Below are 17647 nucleotides of genomic sequence, written 5' to 3'. Positions count from 1 at the left end.
TTGTTGATAATAGTATTGTCGTTTTAGATGTTGTCATACATTAAGCTTTCACTCTGACGTAACTTATTTGACTTTAGTGTCCCTTTAAAGATCACTGACACCATGATGGAAAAAGCTAATTCTAGGCTTAAATTCTAGACTTACTAGTTCTAAACTTACTAAAAAGCTAATTCTAGACACAGTGAGTCGTGATTTGACTCACTCTGTCTCACTCAGACTCAGATCGAGCCGTGAGTCTGAGTGTGTTTGGGTGAGTAATATTTTGGCGAGTCTGAGTCGGAGTGTGTCTGATTGAAGAAAATTTTCAGGAGCGATAGTCCGAGTGAGTCTGGCTCAAGAAAATTTCAGTGAATCTGAGTTTGAGTGAGTCCTAAGAGCAAAATATATTTCATGAGCGAGACTCGGAGAGCTCCACAAGTTTGCAGAGCTATAAATCAGGCTAACCCATCAAATAAAAATTCTAGCAGTTTTTTCGTTATACAGTTTCTCAGTTTAGAACTTCAGCTTCATAGCCTCCCACAATTTACCCACGGAAAATTTCTTACAAAGCATTTCTAAATTCACAGGCCATTTTTTTAATAACAAAACCAAAATTGAGCAATTGCATTCACACTTCATTGTCAACGGCATCGAACAACTCGTTCATATAAATAAATAACCATAGATGATTGACAGTGGCTTTTGACTGCCTGCTCAAAGAGTTTGCAATGCAGGCAGGCCATGCCATCACCAACAAATGGGAGCCCACATTCAAAGGCATGATTTATTAACTCCCTGCCAATTCATAAAATTCATTTAAAAAAAATGACTTCTCTGCGGCCCGGCAACTCAGACATGTCTCGTGAGGTGGCAATTTTATGTGCCATGCCTGGACTCTAGGTGCCTAGAGTCCAAGCATGGCAACCCTGAACTGAATCCCAATTCTGAAAGCACACCTTTCAATAAGCTATTAACATTTACCTTCAGACTATCTTTGCAAGCAATGTACCAGAATCAGTTTTCTTATCAAAACTCTGCAATAGAGAATGCTCATTTCAAAGTTCACTCATTGAAATACAAATGAGCCAACTCATGCAGATGTGCCACACACATTTTTAGAAACAAGAAAACGAATGTTACTGCTCAGCAAATTACCAATTAAAAAAGCATCTTTATTTTCCAAACCTTGTACCAAAAACAACAAAGTTATGCAAAAACATGCCACTTGTGCAACACACCTATTAACAGCCATTTCAGAACAAAGTTTGTAGCTAAAGGTTCTCTTTGTTTTCAGATTTTGATCAAACACAACAGAAAGGCAAAACACGTGGATCATGGTGCTAATTTATAACATCACAAAAGCAATACAGTTATTCATGCATATCCAAGTAAATTAAAATGGATGCTACATGGCCATAAAAAATGCATAACAAATAAAAGTAACACATGATCAACAACCTGTTTTTAGGCCAATCACAGTAGAGTGGACTATAAGCCCTTAAGATCAGATGTATAAAGTCAAGTTCTCCGAGATTCTTTTCTTTTTGTGTGTGTATGCATTATTAACAACAGCATTTTCAATTTTTGAACATGAAAAAAAAATTCGGGGCTTTAATGTCTAGAAAAAGTAGCTCAATGCAAAAACTATGTGCACATGCACATAAGTCAATACTAATAAAGTGATCTGCCCAGTCTACCACGCCTAGCTATGAGCAAAGAAAATTATTTGGAATAATTTGAGTTGTATTAAAATGTATTAACACTAAACTATTTTCCAAGCAATGTGTCATACCTTCTATATTTCGATACATTAAGTGCACTTGTATGGCAACATGATAAGGACTATGTTTTAAGATCAAGTATGCTAAAGTACACTAGACTTGCACGATTGTGTTCCTGCAATTTAATGTTTTCTCTTAAAAATTGTTGTGTTCTAGATGCTCTCTGTGCTGAAGCTAAACATACCAAGTGCGTCTATCAGTGCTGCAAACCATAATTAAGGAGTCTGCGACATCTGTTTTATTCACGCTTTGCCTCAAGAATGCAAGTGAAAAAAGAAAAAAAAGAAATGCTCACACATGCCTCAACTGTTTCGTGAATGCACTGCCCACTCATCTACAAAACAGACAAGACGGCTATACAAGACCAAAGCCCTGGGCATTCTGGATGGCTAGCCGCAGCTTTTCCCGCATTACCACTTCGCTTGAATACATTGGAAGATCAAGTAAGTTGAAGCAGGTGTGGGCCACAGGTAGATGACTGTCATCCACTTTCATTGGTTGTAAGACTACCTGCAACGACAGCACAGAGCATTTTCTACAAGTGGGATCCTACCACGAAAAAAACTGACAGCACGATGTATGTATGCTTTTTGTGTAGCTGAAATTCTTGTGACACACTGCATATTGCACAAACGAAAACACTAACTTTGTGGATGCAAAGCTGCCTAAAAAAATGTTCAAATAGACTACCAGCTAGAAAAACTATGTTCTCAAGGGGAAAAAAACTTGCACTTTGGCCCAAACATGAGGAATTGATAGTGATGGCAATGAGTTATATAATCCGGTGATGCTACTGCTGGCCCAGGCCATTCCAGAGCTATAAAGTTAGCTTTCAGTACAAAGGAAATTGTTTTTCTATGCAAAAACAGGCTTTCACAATAGTGTCTATAAAAACAATAGCAAAACTATTGAACAATTCAAGCTCCAAATGGAGTGTTCATAATAAAAAAATAATAGAGAAAACATGTTTAGGAACACAATAATGGTTGCCTATTACATAGCTACGGAAAGGAAGAGTTTCAGGGACAGGTGGTGGTGGTGTTCAAACTCCTTTTAAGTAAGATCCTCCAGCGTACACCCCTGGTAGTGTTAGAAGATGATCAAGACAAATATTAAAATGAAGACCTATTTTATTCATAATAAACTAATCCAGTCTCGCTGTGAATTGATGTTTGGAAAGCTGGTCTATATTTTACATAGGGCCATTAAATAAACCATCAGTATAACCAAAAGATAAGAAGGAAAATTTCCTTTTCCCCAACCCAGCATGACATGTTGACCACTCACCTTGAGAACACAAAAAGGCTGAGTAAGAAGACTAACAGGCAGGGTTTGTGCATTAATCCTGTCCAGTGTACCGTATATGCTCGTTTAATGGCTGCACTTTTTTTTTTTCGCAATTTTGATGGGGTGCGGCCCTTGTATGGAAGTGTGAAATCTTCGTTCAATTTTCAATCCCCATATGAAAAACCTATTCAATCTTGTTTTTTTTTTTTCCATAGCCACTGATTGTGTTATAGGCAGTTGTAAAAATGTACAGTGGCACAAAAAACCAATGGTACTGGCAAGAAAAGTGACGAAATCTCTCAGATAGTGCCACGCACTCGAAGTTACACAAGACAAAGTCTCAGAACAGCTACTGCCATTCGTTGACTCCCACAAAATGTGCCGCACACGAGACATGACGACGACGCAGTTTGCTCGCAACATTTTTTTTTTAATTTAGACTGCTATGTAGTCGGGAGGAGCCCTTACTTGAGTGCGGCCCTTAATCGAATGCATAAGGTATTCATGATCCTGAATTCCTTTCAGTCTTATTGCTTCCTTCAGAACCAAACTGCTAGCATCAGTTGTGGCAAACAATAGTTTAGGTTCAGGGGTTAGAGGGGGTGTAGTGCAATGGACAAGCGCAGAGGGCTGCATAACTTTACAAAGATGGTGGCCTCATCAGATCTCAAAGTACGATAAATATAATAGTGAAGAACAAGGCCAACATCAGGGCCAAGACGAATTGGGGCAACCAGAGCTCGATGAGTATGCACATCCCTATATGAAGATATCGAGGTGGCACTGTTTAAAACTATACTCACTTTCTCGTGTATAACCCATATCTGCATTTAACTTTCACTCCCAACCGCAAACTGCAAAAGTTAAAGCACAGTCCTCTGGTTATGCAACCAAGTCTCCGAATATTGAAATGAAGCCACCAACCTTGCATTATTGTGAAGCAGTGCCTAGAAGCCAACTTGCACACCAAAATTCAGATAGAAAATAAGCTCAATTCTTTAAATGTTTTATATCAAACTATACAATATACCAAATTAATTCCTTTTGTTTTTTGTGACTTCGTATATCTGGACTCCACTTAAAGTTGAAACTTGCTCCAGAGTTAGCATTTAATGAACACTGCATTACTCCCATATGACAGCAAACACCCAGCTATCACACACACTACTGTTGCTTTTTCATACACAAGCAATATGTGCATGTCTTTGTGGAAGGCTCAAATACATAAATCAAATATTGTCATACATAGGTCGAGGAAAGGCGGACAACTAAATAGTACTATTTTTCTATGCACAAGTGCATCTGCACACATCAATTATTTTTATATTAGCTACACAGTGTATGCACTTCAACAGCATGGCAGAGGAAGGCAAGTTACGTACTTTGATCTCGCTCATTCCAAGGATAGGGATTCTGTCTGATCCCGTCAAGAACACTACAAAAAAAGAAAAAAAAATGATCAAAGCCACAATATGCTGTGCCTGCAGCAAAGAAGTGTGCAACATTGTTATATGATTCAACATAATTTTAACATGCTCCTTTCTAGAACATCTTAAGAGAAACTCTCTCCTTTAAAAAACATAATTTCAATGTTTTTTAAACAAAGGTAAATTAAACAAAGGTAATGTGATTGTTCAGAAATGGTTTGTGGCATAAGCTTATTATTACTTGTTATTTACTTCACTAAAATTTTCACATTCTGACACGTGAGCTATCACCAACAAAGAGAAAAAAAAAAAACCAGGGAAGCAGACGAATTGCTTAGATGAATAAGTCGCCCACAGTGGTGATAAATGGAACAATTTCGTCACAGGCAAAAAGGTTTTCAGCCTCTGCATCTTCGTTTGCCCCAGCTAGCTGAAGAAAAAAAATGTGGCTAAAGCCCAGATATACTCCCTCAATTATTTTTATCTGAGACAGAACAAGCAACTATAAACTGCAGAACAGAAATGCAGAATTTAGGGCAGACTTCAATGAATAAATTGCGACTTAATACAAGGAATACACTCAAAAAACGTTATGAATAGAGCTGGGCGAATGCACTCAAACCTTGAGATGAAAAAGTTGCATTATACGCAAAGATAAGTTCGTTCTATCCAAAACTTGTTGCACCAGTTTATCCCTGACACTAGATAAGTTACAAGACTATCTTTTATTTAATTTGTTATAACCAATATTTCGTTATATTGCCGCATTGAATATGCAGCACCAAGAGAACAACGAAGAGCACGCGCAGGGAGAGAGAAAGACGAGGTTCTCATCCGATCAGTTTGCCAGGGTTCTGGTACAATTAAAGCGAGTTGTCCAGTATTCAACTGCTGCTGTTTCTGCATTGTGACAATATTGAGGTTTGAGAGTAGCAATACTTTGAAAGCAAAGCAAATTCGGATATATTTTGGCATATTTTTAATACGTTGAAAGAAAATTACAGAGAAAAAGTTGCAGAGGATCTCTAAGCATATTCTTATGAGATGCGTCCACTGTGGTGGAGCAATGGTTATGGTGCTCGGCTGCGGAGCTAAAGGCTGCAGGTTCAATTGATGCGGCTGTCACATTTCGATGAAGGTAAAATGGCAGAGGCTCAAGAACAGTGCGATGTCAGTGCATGTTAAAGAACACCAGATGGTCAAAATTTCCGAAGTGCTCCAGTATGACCTCTCTTGCAATAATATTGCGGTTTCAGGATGTAATATCCAGATATTGTTGTTATTCTTATGAGACAGCTACATGAAAGCGTTTCGTTTGGCTAGGTTGGTGAAGCACTGGAAAGGTGATGTTCCCAAGTTGTGTTATTAAGAATGAGGTAATGCAGAGGCAGAACTGTTTGTTTACATAATTTGGTGCAACCAATGTGATGTCTACATCACTTTACACCTGAAAGGAAGACACCAAAGACACCATTTCCTCAACCTCTCCTCCTCCAACTTCTGCCGATGTCCAACTGATGTGACAGACAAGGGCACGCTTCCTTCAAGCTCGGAGTTCCTAATCTTCCCCATAGATGCATGTAAGACCCTCCTTGACTTCGGACGCAGAAAAGTTTCACCATCCGGAACTCCATGCCAGAATTTTGGGCCAGAAACAGCGTTAATTGAAGCCCCCGCCTTTTTTCTGCTTCTATGATCTCGTTGGTTCAAGCTAGCCCTTCCCTGAGTCAATTTGTTTATGGCCATAGCTGAGTCTAAAAGGCTATATAGCCGCAATGCCTGTGTGTTATGGAGTGAAGCATGCTGAAAATCTAAAGGGGCCATTGTCACATCGCTAACCGCACAGTGCCGCTATATCCCCCTTACAGATAAGCACCACAACACACCAGTACAGCTTAATCATCAACGAACCCTCTGATAAACATTTTCAGCTAACTCTTCAGTACTGGACACGGCCTAGCACAGTGGCATGCAAATACAATGTGCCGCTGTTCATGCTCCCTATTTGTCCAAGACCGCTGAGCGCTCCGCACAGACGTGTCGCCTTCACATTGGCAAGCAGCTCGCCATTGCCATGTTCGTGTATAGTCAGGAGCAGAATGGAACACTTTTATGACAAGCATGTGTGTAGAGTACAGCAAGCTCCCTGGATATGATGGCATCAGCTTAGTTGGCGATGTGCTGTACACAAATAAGAATGATCAGCTTTATGTGACAGCAAATGCTACGTGTTGACGGAGATTTAGCGATGCATGTGCGTGTAGTTTATGTGTAGACACATCAGGGAAAGACGAACAAGTCGTCCGCTCTTCCACCACAGTATTCGAGTTCCACATCATCATTTCCAAACGCCCCATGGGAGAGAACACAAACTTATTTTTTGCTATGCTGGTATTGGTGGCACTCATCAAGAGGCCCAAATTTGCAATTACAAGCTTGTACCGCAAATATATTGACACAATGCAACTTCAAATTACGCGCGCTAGCCGATACTTGTGCCCTCTAGATGGTTTGCGACGCACGAGCCTGCGGGACCCAGCTGCGTGCGAACCGTGTTAGAAAAAAAGAAGAACGTAGAAGAAGAGGCAGAAGTGAATCCTCGAGACAATCTAGCTGTGTTATTATTATTCTCGGGCACAAGTTCGCCCTGCCTACGTTAGCCTATTAAAAGAGTTCATTGAAGAGAGCGTTACAATATGCATGCCACACAAGAGTAAAAATACCTCAGAGAACTAAGCAACAAGCAAAACACTTACGCAGGAACTTCTTCTTCTCTTCATAGTCAAGGCTGTGAAAAACTCGCCAGAACATTCTCACAGTTGGATGGTTCTTGTGAAACTCATCTTTGTATTCAGCATTCTTGAAGAAACAACAAAAGAGGCGAAATGTCAAGCCCATATTTACATGCGCCATACTTTATTGTCTATAATGTGCTTCTTTACATGAAACTATGAGATAACTGCCCTGAACAGTACGTAGATTTTTTATCACCATAGTAAAACCTTGTTAATATACATCTGTGTTAAATTAACATGTACTTGAAACATAGTTGCAATGAATTCTTCACCTCTCTACATAGAGCAGTAACATTCACTGACGGCTTAAGCCATCCTCTATATTCAAAGTGACTTAACCTTTGTTGCCAATTTTTACACTTGTAGCAGGAGGAACCACTTGTTTAGGCTAAATTATGGCTGGGAATGACCTGTCCAGGTTATCAACTCTTCCAAGATGCTCCGTGTTCAAGTAATACCCCTGTCGGGCATTGTCGAACTCTCTTAAACTTACTAATGTGAAACTCCATAAAGAAGTTAAACGGTGACAGCATTGTGGCCATGTCACATGGCACTTCCACGAGCTTTAGCGAAGCTGCCAGAGGCCCATTAGGTGCTCCTGCACCTACGTCCACATCCACATGGTAATTTTGCATCCAGTCATGCTAAAAACATTCTAAATCGTATGTAGTATTTTTCTAAGAACTACATTTTTTTTCAAATCAAAACGAAAAAGTGGCTTTACTAGTTCTGATCACAGAAACATGTAGCTGCATATAATGGTGGCAGCAATGTTGAAAAGGACAGTGACAATACTGCAACTGCATGTTTGTTTGGTACATGTATAGTGAACTGAACATGTGCTGGTTGTTAAAGGAGCACTGACATCAAATTTACTCATGTCAAGATTTTTGCATCAACGAGTAGCTATCGACCCCCTAGTAGCGATTCGCAACCTAAAATGCATCTGAGTGACGAATGAGTATCTGCAATATTGATTAATATATTTGCTATCGAACGCGGTTCAAAATGGGTGGAAAGCCCGCCAAATTGTAGTGCTGGCAGCCCTACCTCGCGGCCACGTCGAGGTCGCTGCACAGCCGATGCCGCTTTCACATAAAATGATGACGTCCCACTAGCGCTTTGTCTGCTATGAGCGCACGTACAGTCAGTCCAGCTGCGTCTCTGAAGGCGTAGACATGCCTCTGTCGCCAACATCGTCGCCCTCGTCGTCGTCACGGGACATCGGCAAGTGATGATGAAAGGGACCTCGAATCGGGTATCGCCGCGATTCATGACGATCCTTGCTTGACGAGCTCCGCATTAAATGAAATGTATTTATCAGTCCCGGCCAAACTGTCGGAGCTCAGGAACACCAACTATGCACCTCATGTCGCGGGTGTTTGGTGAGTGAATCGTTGCTTTCAGCTGCAGCAAGGCACACAGTAGGAATAGCCCCGCCCTCGAGAAGAGGCCTCGTACTGCCAGTGAAACCTAACTGGTTTGCCAACACAGGATTTACCCTGTAGCAGCTCGCCGCAAAGTGAAGGGAGCAAATGCAGCTGTTCTTCACAGGCGTCTAGTCCCTCTGCCCAACGGCGCGTACAAAGTCAACCCACTGGCTGCGTTGAGGTTCGTGACTTGGAAAGGCATGAAACGCCACGTACTTCCCGCTTTTTCTGCGCCTCGACGTGCAGGTTCTCACTATGCAGCGGTTCCCCCAACATTCTGGCACGTATTGTCGCTCCGAATGATCGTACTTACACGCAGTGGAGCACAACGCAAATCAGTCAATGCGACATGATGAATCGCATGCACGCTTCAACACAGCACAAGGAGAGCCACTAGTGAGAGCATGGCTGGGAGTCAGCTCCAAACACACTCGGAGATCGTCGACGGCATTGTTACCAACGTATCGTCACTCAGGATGGTATTTGTGAAATGTATCACACCAAACACATAGCACTAGTATCGATGTCGCAGGGCAGTCTATTTATCGTTTTTTCTCCTTAGCTTTTCTGCGCTGTTTGACATCGAAATAAAATAACTTTGACATGACGGACGCCATTCAAATTTGGCCAAGAAGACCTATGCATACCAAGTGATCGAATGATGGGCACATCTCGATCTTGCAATTTGATGTCAGTGCTCCTTTAAACACACTGCATTGCAATTGACTGAGCTGCCAGTTCAATCACATTATCCTTTCAGTATTGGATGAGCACAGGTTTCACATTCAGGGAACGATGTGCTGTATGTGCTGCCACCTCAACTGCTGGGAACAACGAAGCTCCCACGTGACTCACTGCTATGTCTTCTGGTAATCTTTAAGTAAAATAAAGAGCACCCCAACAAGAATGTAACGAGAAGCACACGTTTAAACACAACAGCATGCACAGATATACCTATTAAAAATGCCAGCTCCACTTTTTTTTTTTTTTTGAGGCAGGATGTAAAAAGTAGGTGCACTTATGAATGTAGTTTTTTTTGTGAATGCATGTTATGAATTGATTATAAATCTTTAATCACACCACAAGTTGTAGGATGACAGCTTTTAAGCTGATATTATGTAAAATAGTACACAATTTACATATTCATTAAGGAAATGAATGTGTGTAGACGTAATAGACATTTCTTTATTGTTTTCTTGATACTTTAAATAATTCAACATTCAGTTAATTTAGACATTTCTTGTGTTCCCATGAAATCAAGATTAATGAGCTTTTACAGTACATGGGCCACGTACACACACACCCTGGCACTGATGTTACTGTTTTGTCCCACTAACGTGTCAAAAGTGTCTCTGCAAAGGCACACCCACAACAAACGCAACTGTATCGTACAGCAAGCATCCTATTACAGTCCCAGCATGAGCTAAGCAGGCAACACACTATGCTACAAACAAATAGCTAGAAACAACTGGCTTTACACAGCAGCTCAGGTACCACACTTTTATAAAGCTTTAGGGCTAGTTTTTGCTCAGTAACAGATCGTTGCGTTAAAATATACACGAGCATCGAGAAAAATGGGACGAGACAATCATTAGCCTTGCGGCCATCTCAGGCAGACACTGTCACACTTCCAGAATGCTTTTTCGTATTAGTATTATCACTGTGTGCTGTAATTATGGCTGAGTGTGAGACAGGATTTTTTGCAGCACTTTGATAAAAGGAAGACAAAAGCATTGTGATGTCTGCAACAGAATAACCTCTTTTTTTTCTTTTTCTTCTTTTTTTTCCCCCCAAGTGGTGGCACATCTCGAGAGACAAATTTGTGCTTGGATTTTATAGTGCCTGGTTATACCATCGTGCCGGCAAGTAGTAATAACAAGTTACTTTATAGCTATCATAACTGTCCATCCATCATACCTTTTCAAGTTCATTCCAGTTGTAGTTTTCACTGCCAACTACCAAGACCATCAACTCTTGAGCGTGAAACAAATCCTGGATGGAAATAAAATAAACAAGTGCAAAAAAAAACTTGCAAAATTGCATAGTACTTCAACAAAACACTTGAAGTTTTCAATACTATTACATCATGACAAGGCTAAGTCAGATGTGGCCTGTAACATTATTTAGCAATACTTAAGTGTTTGATTGTGACAATGTTAAATAAAAGGCACATGCTGTGGATTAAATATTTTTTTGTCAATTCTTGGTGAGCTGCAATAGTAAAAAGTGCAGTTAAGTTGGATTTAGCGACACAAAAGTGAATAGGAGCATGATGTACCAGTCACATGATAATGTCATAGTGTTCACTAGCTCAAAGGCCAGGTGAAGGAAACAAACTACAGTATACTCCCTTTAACAAAACTCTCTCAAATGAAATTGCTGTTTAATTGGAACAACCGCCCCTAATATGTTTCATTTTCTACTTGGATATTGTACCCGTTTATCTTTCAGTAAACGAAACTCCTCTTAAAGGAAACACATATTCCTCGTCCCTTCAGGTTTCGTTTAAAAGGAGTCTGTGACTATGAATATTCCATTTATGACAACAAATAGAAAACAAAGTATGCACAATCATACATGGCTGTAGAGTGCCACATTTAAATAGAGTCCTCAAAAATTTTTGTGGCTAAGATAGCCCACAGGCTTGACTCCCATAAACGTGTGTATATCATTTACTTAACTTCAACAACGAATACACCTTGGAAAGTAATTTATATGAATTTTGACTTATGCAAGTGCTACCCAGCAATATACGCACAATACTGACACCATCCAAGGAGCCCTGAAGGTGACCCTAACTTCCCAACGTCAGCACTGCAGCCAAGCTCCAAGCTGGCACAGCTAGCAAGTACGATGCCACAGTCATTATTACTCTTTTGCCACACTTGAGCCTGGTGACTGCTATTCGATGGCTTCTCGCAACTACGTGCCCGAGGTGAATATGTCGAAAGTGCAGCAGCCTCAAGAAAGTTGCTGCCACCAAACGACGATGACATTGATGCCAAGGTGCTGTATTTTCGACTGGTGAAAGAATGTGAGCAGACAAATCGGGCAGTACAAAAATAATGTCACACTTTTGTGTGCACACACTAGATGGCAATACTTCCACCTGATGGCTTGTCATTCTCATAGCTACCCCAAATCAAAACTCAGTCAAGTCACTAATACAGATACTAATTATTTATCAGTTGCATGCTGCAGCAAGTAGTGCGTCACATTATGACTAATAGACCCCCAGCAAAGAAAGGTTAGACTAACATTTTTGTGTTCGTATCCCTTTATGCATAGATTCCATTTGAGCACCAGTTATGCCTTCTGTTTTTAGTTAATGTGTGATGTGTTTGCACGTCATAAGCCGTCCATATGAGTGGTCTTTGACCTTTCACAGTTATGTGGACGACATCCACTAAGCTTACACACTTAAGCGTTGCACTGTGTCAGCATCATGACATTTGTGTCTAGTGATTTGCTGTGCTGCACCTTTGAAACCAAGCTGCACAACTTCTGAACTTTGCATACATGAGTTCTTCACGTTGCATAAGCCTCTTCAGACCAGTGCAGGCAAGTCGAACAAATCTTTTGTGCACGAGTCCGCCACTTGTCTCGTGTTCAGCCCACTTTGACAGTATTACACGTGCACAGAAGTAATTTTAGAAACCACCAGTACAATTTCCAACTCAGGCTTAATCTTTCCTAGTGCCTGGGTAGTTAGACACCTTCTTAACAGCCATAACTTGTTGTCTAGCCAATTGAAACAGCTTCAAAATGTGCCATAAGTATTCAGCTGCTATCCATCTTTACCAAGCTAACTCAAGACAAAGCTGGGATAGGCCATGTTCCTACGGAACTTCAACACACTTTTTCACGCACTCTCTCCTGCGACATGGTCACTGCAGCTGCCAAAGATTGCTGCCATATGCTGGTGGTTCTCAAGGCCATAATTTATATGCTCAAGGTCGTAAAACACACTGATGTACTTTCCTGCTCCTTGTCATCCGCTCCTGTATAAGTTCCAGCATGCTCGTCAAATGAAATAAGAAAAAGGTGCTATGAGCTTGTTGCAAAAAAATCGTTCCAACTCCACCCAAACTTGACAGATATATAAAATTTTTGGAGCAAGAAATTCACAATGCAATAAACTGAGTGTGGTGATTCAATGTTTATTTGAAAAGGTGTTGCACGACCCCTTTCAGCAAAGAATTATATTGTTTAACATTTTTTACTGTGAACAATTTCTACTGCTTTAAGCCACAAACATGAAGGGTAGGCTACTTCTGTGAAATAAATATTCTTTATGACTACAATTTGCAGCACCATGATAGGCAGCACCTAAAACACATGTGATATTCTGTTGGCCATTTTTTTCAATCTATACTGGCCCACATTATGTGAAAAAAACAAAAACAAAAACAATTACAATCACTTTCCACTTACGGCAATGTTACTGCACAATTACTAAACAAAAGTAGTATTCCATTAACCCCACCCAAGTTTTACTGACATTGCACAAATACAGAAAACAGGTTAGTTGTGTTGAGTTTTACGGCACAAAAAAAAAAAGCAGTGCCTACGATGCGCTACCCACAAGGTAGTGTTCATAGTACTGTTCATGGTACAGATCAATTACATGGTTACATACAAGTCTATTTCCAGCACTTCACCCTCTACTTATCAGGGCTATTGAAGGAGTGGGTAGAAGAGCAATATAAATACAAAATTTACATGAATGTAATGTTAAAGGATTCCCCGCAATATCTGTAAAAAATTGAACACTAGCAGTTCATGAATTTAACTGGGCCCAGTGTTCAAAAATTGTACAACACAAGAAAAAAAATTGTGATAGCAAAAAGGGACTTGAGGATAAATATTTACACCTTCTGGTGAAAAGGTAACAATCAAAAAGTGCAATGTTAGAGAGACAACATGAGGAGCTTACAGTCCAGTGCAATAGTTTTTGATTAAATATGCCACTTTCTGTATAGCAGGGGAACATTAAGGAAAATCTACTCAAAGAACAGTAATAAAAAAAAACAGTAAACTTTCAGGTGTCACATGCCAAAGTGCAATATGACCATAATGCCTAGTATAAAACATGAAAATAAGGATTAATGTTGACCCCCTGGGATTTATTAACATACATATAAGCACACAGGTATATATTAAACTGACCTAAATGTAGCAAGCCAGACAAAGAATTGAACCTGCTGTATTGTACTTGGTAGTCAAGTGTCATAACTTATGATTCACTATGGCAAATCTATAAAAAATCCTGATCATCGTGTTCCAGCGTTGACGAACTAAACTTGGGTAAATTTGACTTTCTGAATGTCGCATTACCTATATGGGCTCAAGATCCATGAAGTATACTTTAATGTTTGAACTCAATAAAGGTTTGAACTCAATCCTGCTATTGTTCATTACAGGTGACGGCAAGTGTACCCCACCACACACACTCAACAAGAAAGAAAAAAGAAATGAGCACTGCTCTTGTGAATACACCTTAAATATGATTACTATAAAGTGCAAAAGTGATTTATAGATTAAGAATTTCGTATTTTAAAATTTTGGATATAGTTAAACTTGAGTACCCCCAGCTTTTCTTTTTTTTTTCTTCTTCTAATGACTTGCTGCGTGGTGATCAATATTGTCACACATACTTATTTTCAGGTCACTATTACACATGTTACTAAAGCTTGGTGCAAGCCAAGCTGGAATGTATTGGAGGCCTCACAGCTGTTGTAGAATGTGCTGTTAAGGTTGTGAGCCGGCAGCAAGTAGAGTTTCTTCTCGAATTAAGGCTACCACCAGCAATAACACTGGAAGGTTCAATCAGGCATTTATTAAAGCCAATAAGTTTCACAGTCAGATTACCATGACCAATATTTTTTACTAGTGCTATCCTTATGCTCAGTGTGACATTTCTTTTGGGCAGAAGTTTGCCACTAAACTGTATCATGTTTACCTGCTTGAAGTTCGTGTTCTTCATAGTTGTGACCATGCAACAGTATTGCACGTCGTATGCTAAAACGAACTTTGGGTACTTTTATTCAAACAGACTGCTGTGCACAAACTCTTCAAGAAAAGCATTCTGGCTATTTGTAAATGACAGCCCTTTACTTTTTACATAATAGTTATTGTACTTACCAGGACTTTACTGCTACAGACTTTATAGAAGCCTTGAGAGAACGCCTCAAAGCAGTGTTTGACCGATGAGTTCAGGACAAAGTCGACATAGAGATCCACATACTCTTGCCTGCAGCATCATGAAAAATTTTCCATAAGAGACTTTCAAAATACATTGGTGAATGCTGTGGTTTCGCACAAGGTGAGGGGGACAAAACGCATCACTGGCATAAACAATAGTCATCACAACACAGGCCAGGATAATTAAAAAAATTTGAGGGGGGCATTTTTTAATACTAATTTCCCAATTAGAGTATAACTATCCAAATAAGAAATTACAGTAGCATAAATACTTAAGCTTGCAATGATGTCATAAATTACGTTTGAAAGCATCATGTCCAACTGTTTCATAGCATTGCATGAATAGTAGATTTAAGAACTGAATGAAATACAACCTCAGTAGTGATGACACCAAATCGAGTAGAGTTACACCTGCTTGTAATGAACCTCCATACAACGAATTCCTCGGTATAATGAACTTTTTGTACTTCCTGCCGTTGCTCCACAAAAGCACTTGTATTTGTGACCTCTATGGTATGAAGTAACAGAGGGAGACAACCTTGATGTAATGAATTTTCCCCACGAGCAATCTAGAAATTTTGCCTGAATTTTGGTACGAGCATGCATCTTCCGCAGGTGCCCCGCTGCCAACGAAGCACAAAGCAGCGGTGGCACGCAAGGCGCAGCAGGCTAGAGCGAGCGCTTGTGATTGCACACGGGTGAGTGCGAGGCGCGCAAGCGAGCCTGCGTTGCCGTAGTTCTTTACACTGTGTGCGCATGCGCGGATGTGCCCCTTCTCCCTCTAAAACAAACAAAAAAACTACTTTTGCATTGGCAGTGCCATGCTTTTAGGTGATGTCACATATGTGGGGCTGCGCTGCATACGGAGGGTGCTTTACCGAAAAGTTTTTTGCAGTAGCCGTGTCTGCTGTCCATTTAATATTCTACAATATGCAGCAACGGAACCTTGGGTTGTGATCACATGCATAAAAGTCGCATTAACTGAGCAGAAACGTCAAGTATGAGGTCATATTATCATCAAAATTCAAATTAAAGAGAAAGGTTCAGCCTGAACTTGCATATGCCAGTTCCAGTGGTTGGCTCGTCTCAATTGGAGGCCAGTAACCTACGCTGGGTTGCTTTGCAGTCCTCACCATTTTCAAGCATCACGATTGCCACAACCAGAGTCAACAGCGATGTGCTGCTCTATGACTAACAGAAAGAAGTCTAAATTTAAGGGCTCCCTTTACTTGCTAGGCACAATATTATCATTCTTAGTTCTCATTAATATTGTGTCTACCAATGACACCACACATGACATTTCTGGCCAGCTGACATGTCCCTCTTGTGTGTGACAGCAACCAAAAGTTCTGCTATAACGCTTTCCCGGATATGAAAACATGCCTGTCAATCATCTTGTCCAGACTGGGCATAGTGCTAAAATATTGTAAGCACATTTAGCTTCTCTGTCTGCATTGATGTAAACGTATCATTCACAGTCCATATTGTTGAAACCAACAGTACAGTCTGTGGCTGCCAGAAAAAATGGTTCCTGAATTGAATTTCTCCAGAAGTAGAGTAGTGTGATAACAATAACCCAGTTTCCTTGTGATAGCCACAAAAGCAGCTTACTTTGCCGTGTAAAGACCTGAACTATAACTGCCACTATTACAAGTACACTATAGTGCAAAGAAGAAAATTTGAAAACAATAAAAAATAAACAAAACATTTTAAACAATACTGCATTTTGTTTAAGTCACTCAAGCCATGCTTCAACACCAAACTTGATTTTTTTTATTGCCATTTGTCAAGTGAGAAGCATTTGCATCTGTGAAAGCTGTCATCATCATCATCATCAGCCTGACTACGTCCACTGCAGGACAAAGGCCTCTCCCATGTTCCGCCAGTTAATCCAGTCCTGTGCTTGCTGCTGCCAATTTATACTCGCAAACTTCTTAATCTCATCTGCCCACCTAACCTTCTGTCTCCCCCTAACCCGCTTGCCTTCTCTGGGAATCCAGTTAGTTACCCTTAACGACCAGCGGTTATCCTGTCTACGCGCTACATGCCCGGCCTATGTCCATTTCTTCATATTGATTTCCGCTATGATATCCTTAACCCCCGTTTGTTCCCTAATCCACTCTGCTCTCTTCTTGTCTCTTAAGGTTACACCTACCATTTTTCTTTCCATTGCTCGCTGCGTCGTCCTCAATTTAAGCTGAACCCTCTTAGTAAGTCTCCAGGTTTCTGCTCCGTAGCTCAGTACCGGCAAGATACAGCTTTTACATACCTTTCTCTTGAGGGATAGTGGCAATCTACCTGTCATAATTTGAGAGTGCTTGCCAAATGTGCTCCACCCCATTCTTATTCTTCTAGTTACTTCAATCTCGTGGTTTGGCTCCGCGCTCATTACCTGCCCTAAGTAGACATAGACTTTTACAACTTGAAGTGCACTATTACCTATCGCAAAGCGCTGCTCTTTTCCGAGGTTGTTGTACATTACTTTCGTTTTCTGCAGATTAATTTTAAGACCCACCTTCCTGCTCTCCTTGTCTAACTCCGTAATCATGAGTTGCAATTCGTCTCCCGAGTTACTCAGCAATGCAATGTCATGGGCAAAGCACAGATTACTAACGTACTCTCCATTAACTCTTATTCTTAACTGTTCCCATTCCAGGCTTCTGAAAACCTCCTGTAAGCACGCGGTGAATAGCATTGGGGAGATTGTGTCCCCCTGCCTTACACCCTTCTTGATTGGTATTCTG

At 40.5% G+C, this 17647-nt stretch overlaps 1 protein-coding gene across 2 annotated transcripts in view; it reads right to left on the bottom strand.

Annotated features, from left to right (window-relative positions):
- Positions 1 to 1975: 1975 nt before the first annotated feature.
- Positions 1976 to 17647, bottom strand: part of Herc4 (HECT and RLD domain containing E3 ubiquitin ligase 4) — a 206327-nt gene continuing 190655 nt past the window's right edge. For both annotated transcript variants that reach the window (XM_037435637.2, XM_037435639.2), the window contains 5 exons: positions 14844 to 14952; positions 10617 to 10691; positions 7231 to 7333; positions 4430 to 4482; positions 1976 to 2270 (listed from right to left, as the gene is read on the bottom strand). In XM_037435637.2, coding sequence (XP_037291534.1) covers positions 2115 to 2270; positions 4430 to 4482; positions 7231 to 7333; positions 10617 to 10691; positions 14844 to 14952 — 496 coding nt within the window. In that variant the 3' untranslated portion in view covers positions 1976 to 2114. The remainder of the gene's footprint in view (positions 2271 to 4429; positions 4483 to 7230; positions 7334 to 10616; positions 10692 to 14843; positions 14953 to 17647) is intronic.

Source organism: Rhipicephalus microplus, chromosome X, assembly GCF_043290135.1.
Source record: "Rhipicephalus microplus isolate Deutch F79 chromosome X, USDA_Rmic, whole genome shotgun sequence".
In the NCBI taxonomy this organism is placed as follows: domain Eukaryota; kingdom Metazoa; phylum Arthropoda; class Arachnida; order Ixodida; family Ixodidae; genus Rhipicephalus; species Rhipicephalus microplus.
The sequence above is the reverse complement of the archived record's forward strand: the minus strand, read 5'-3'. Positions and strand labels throughout refer to the sequence as shown.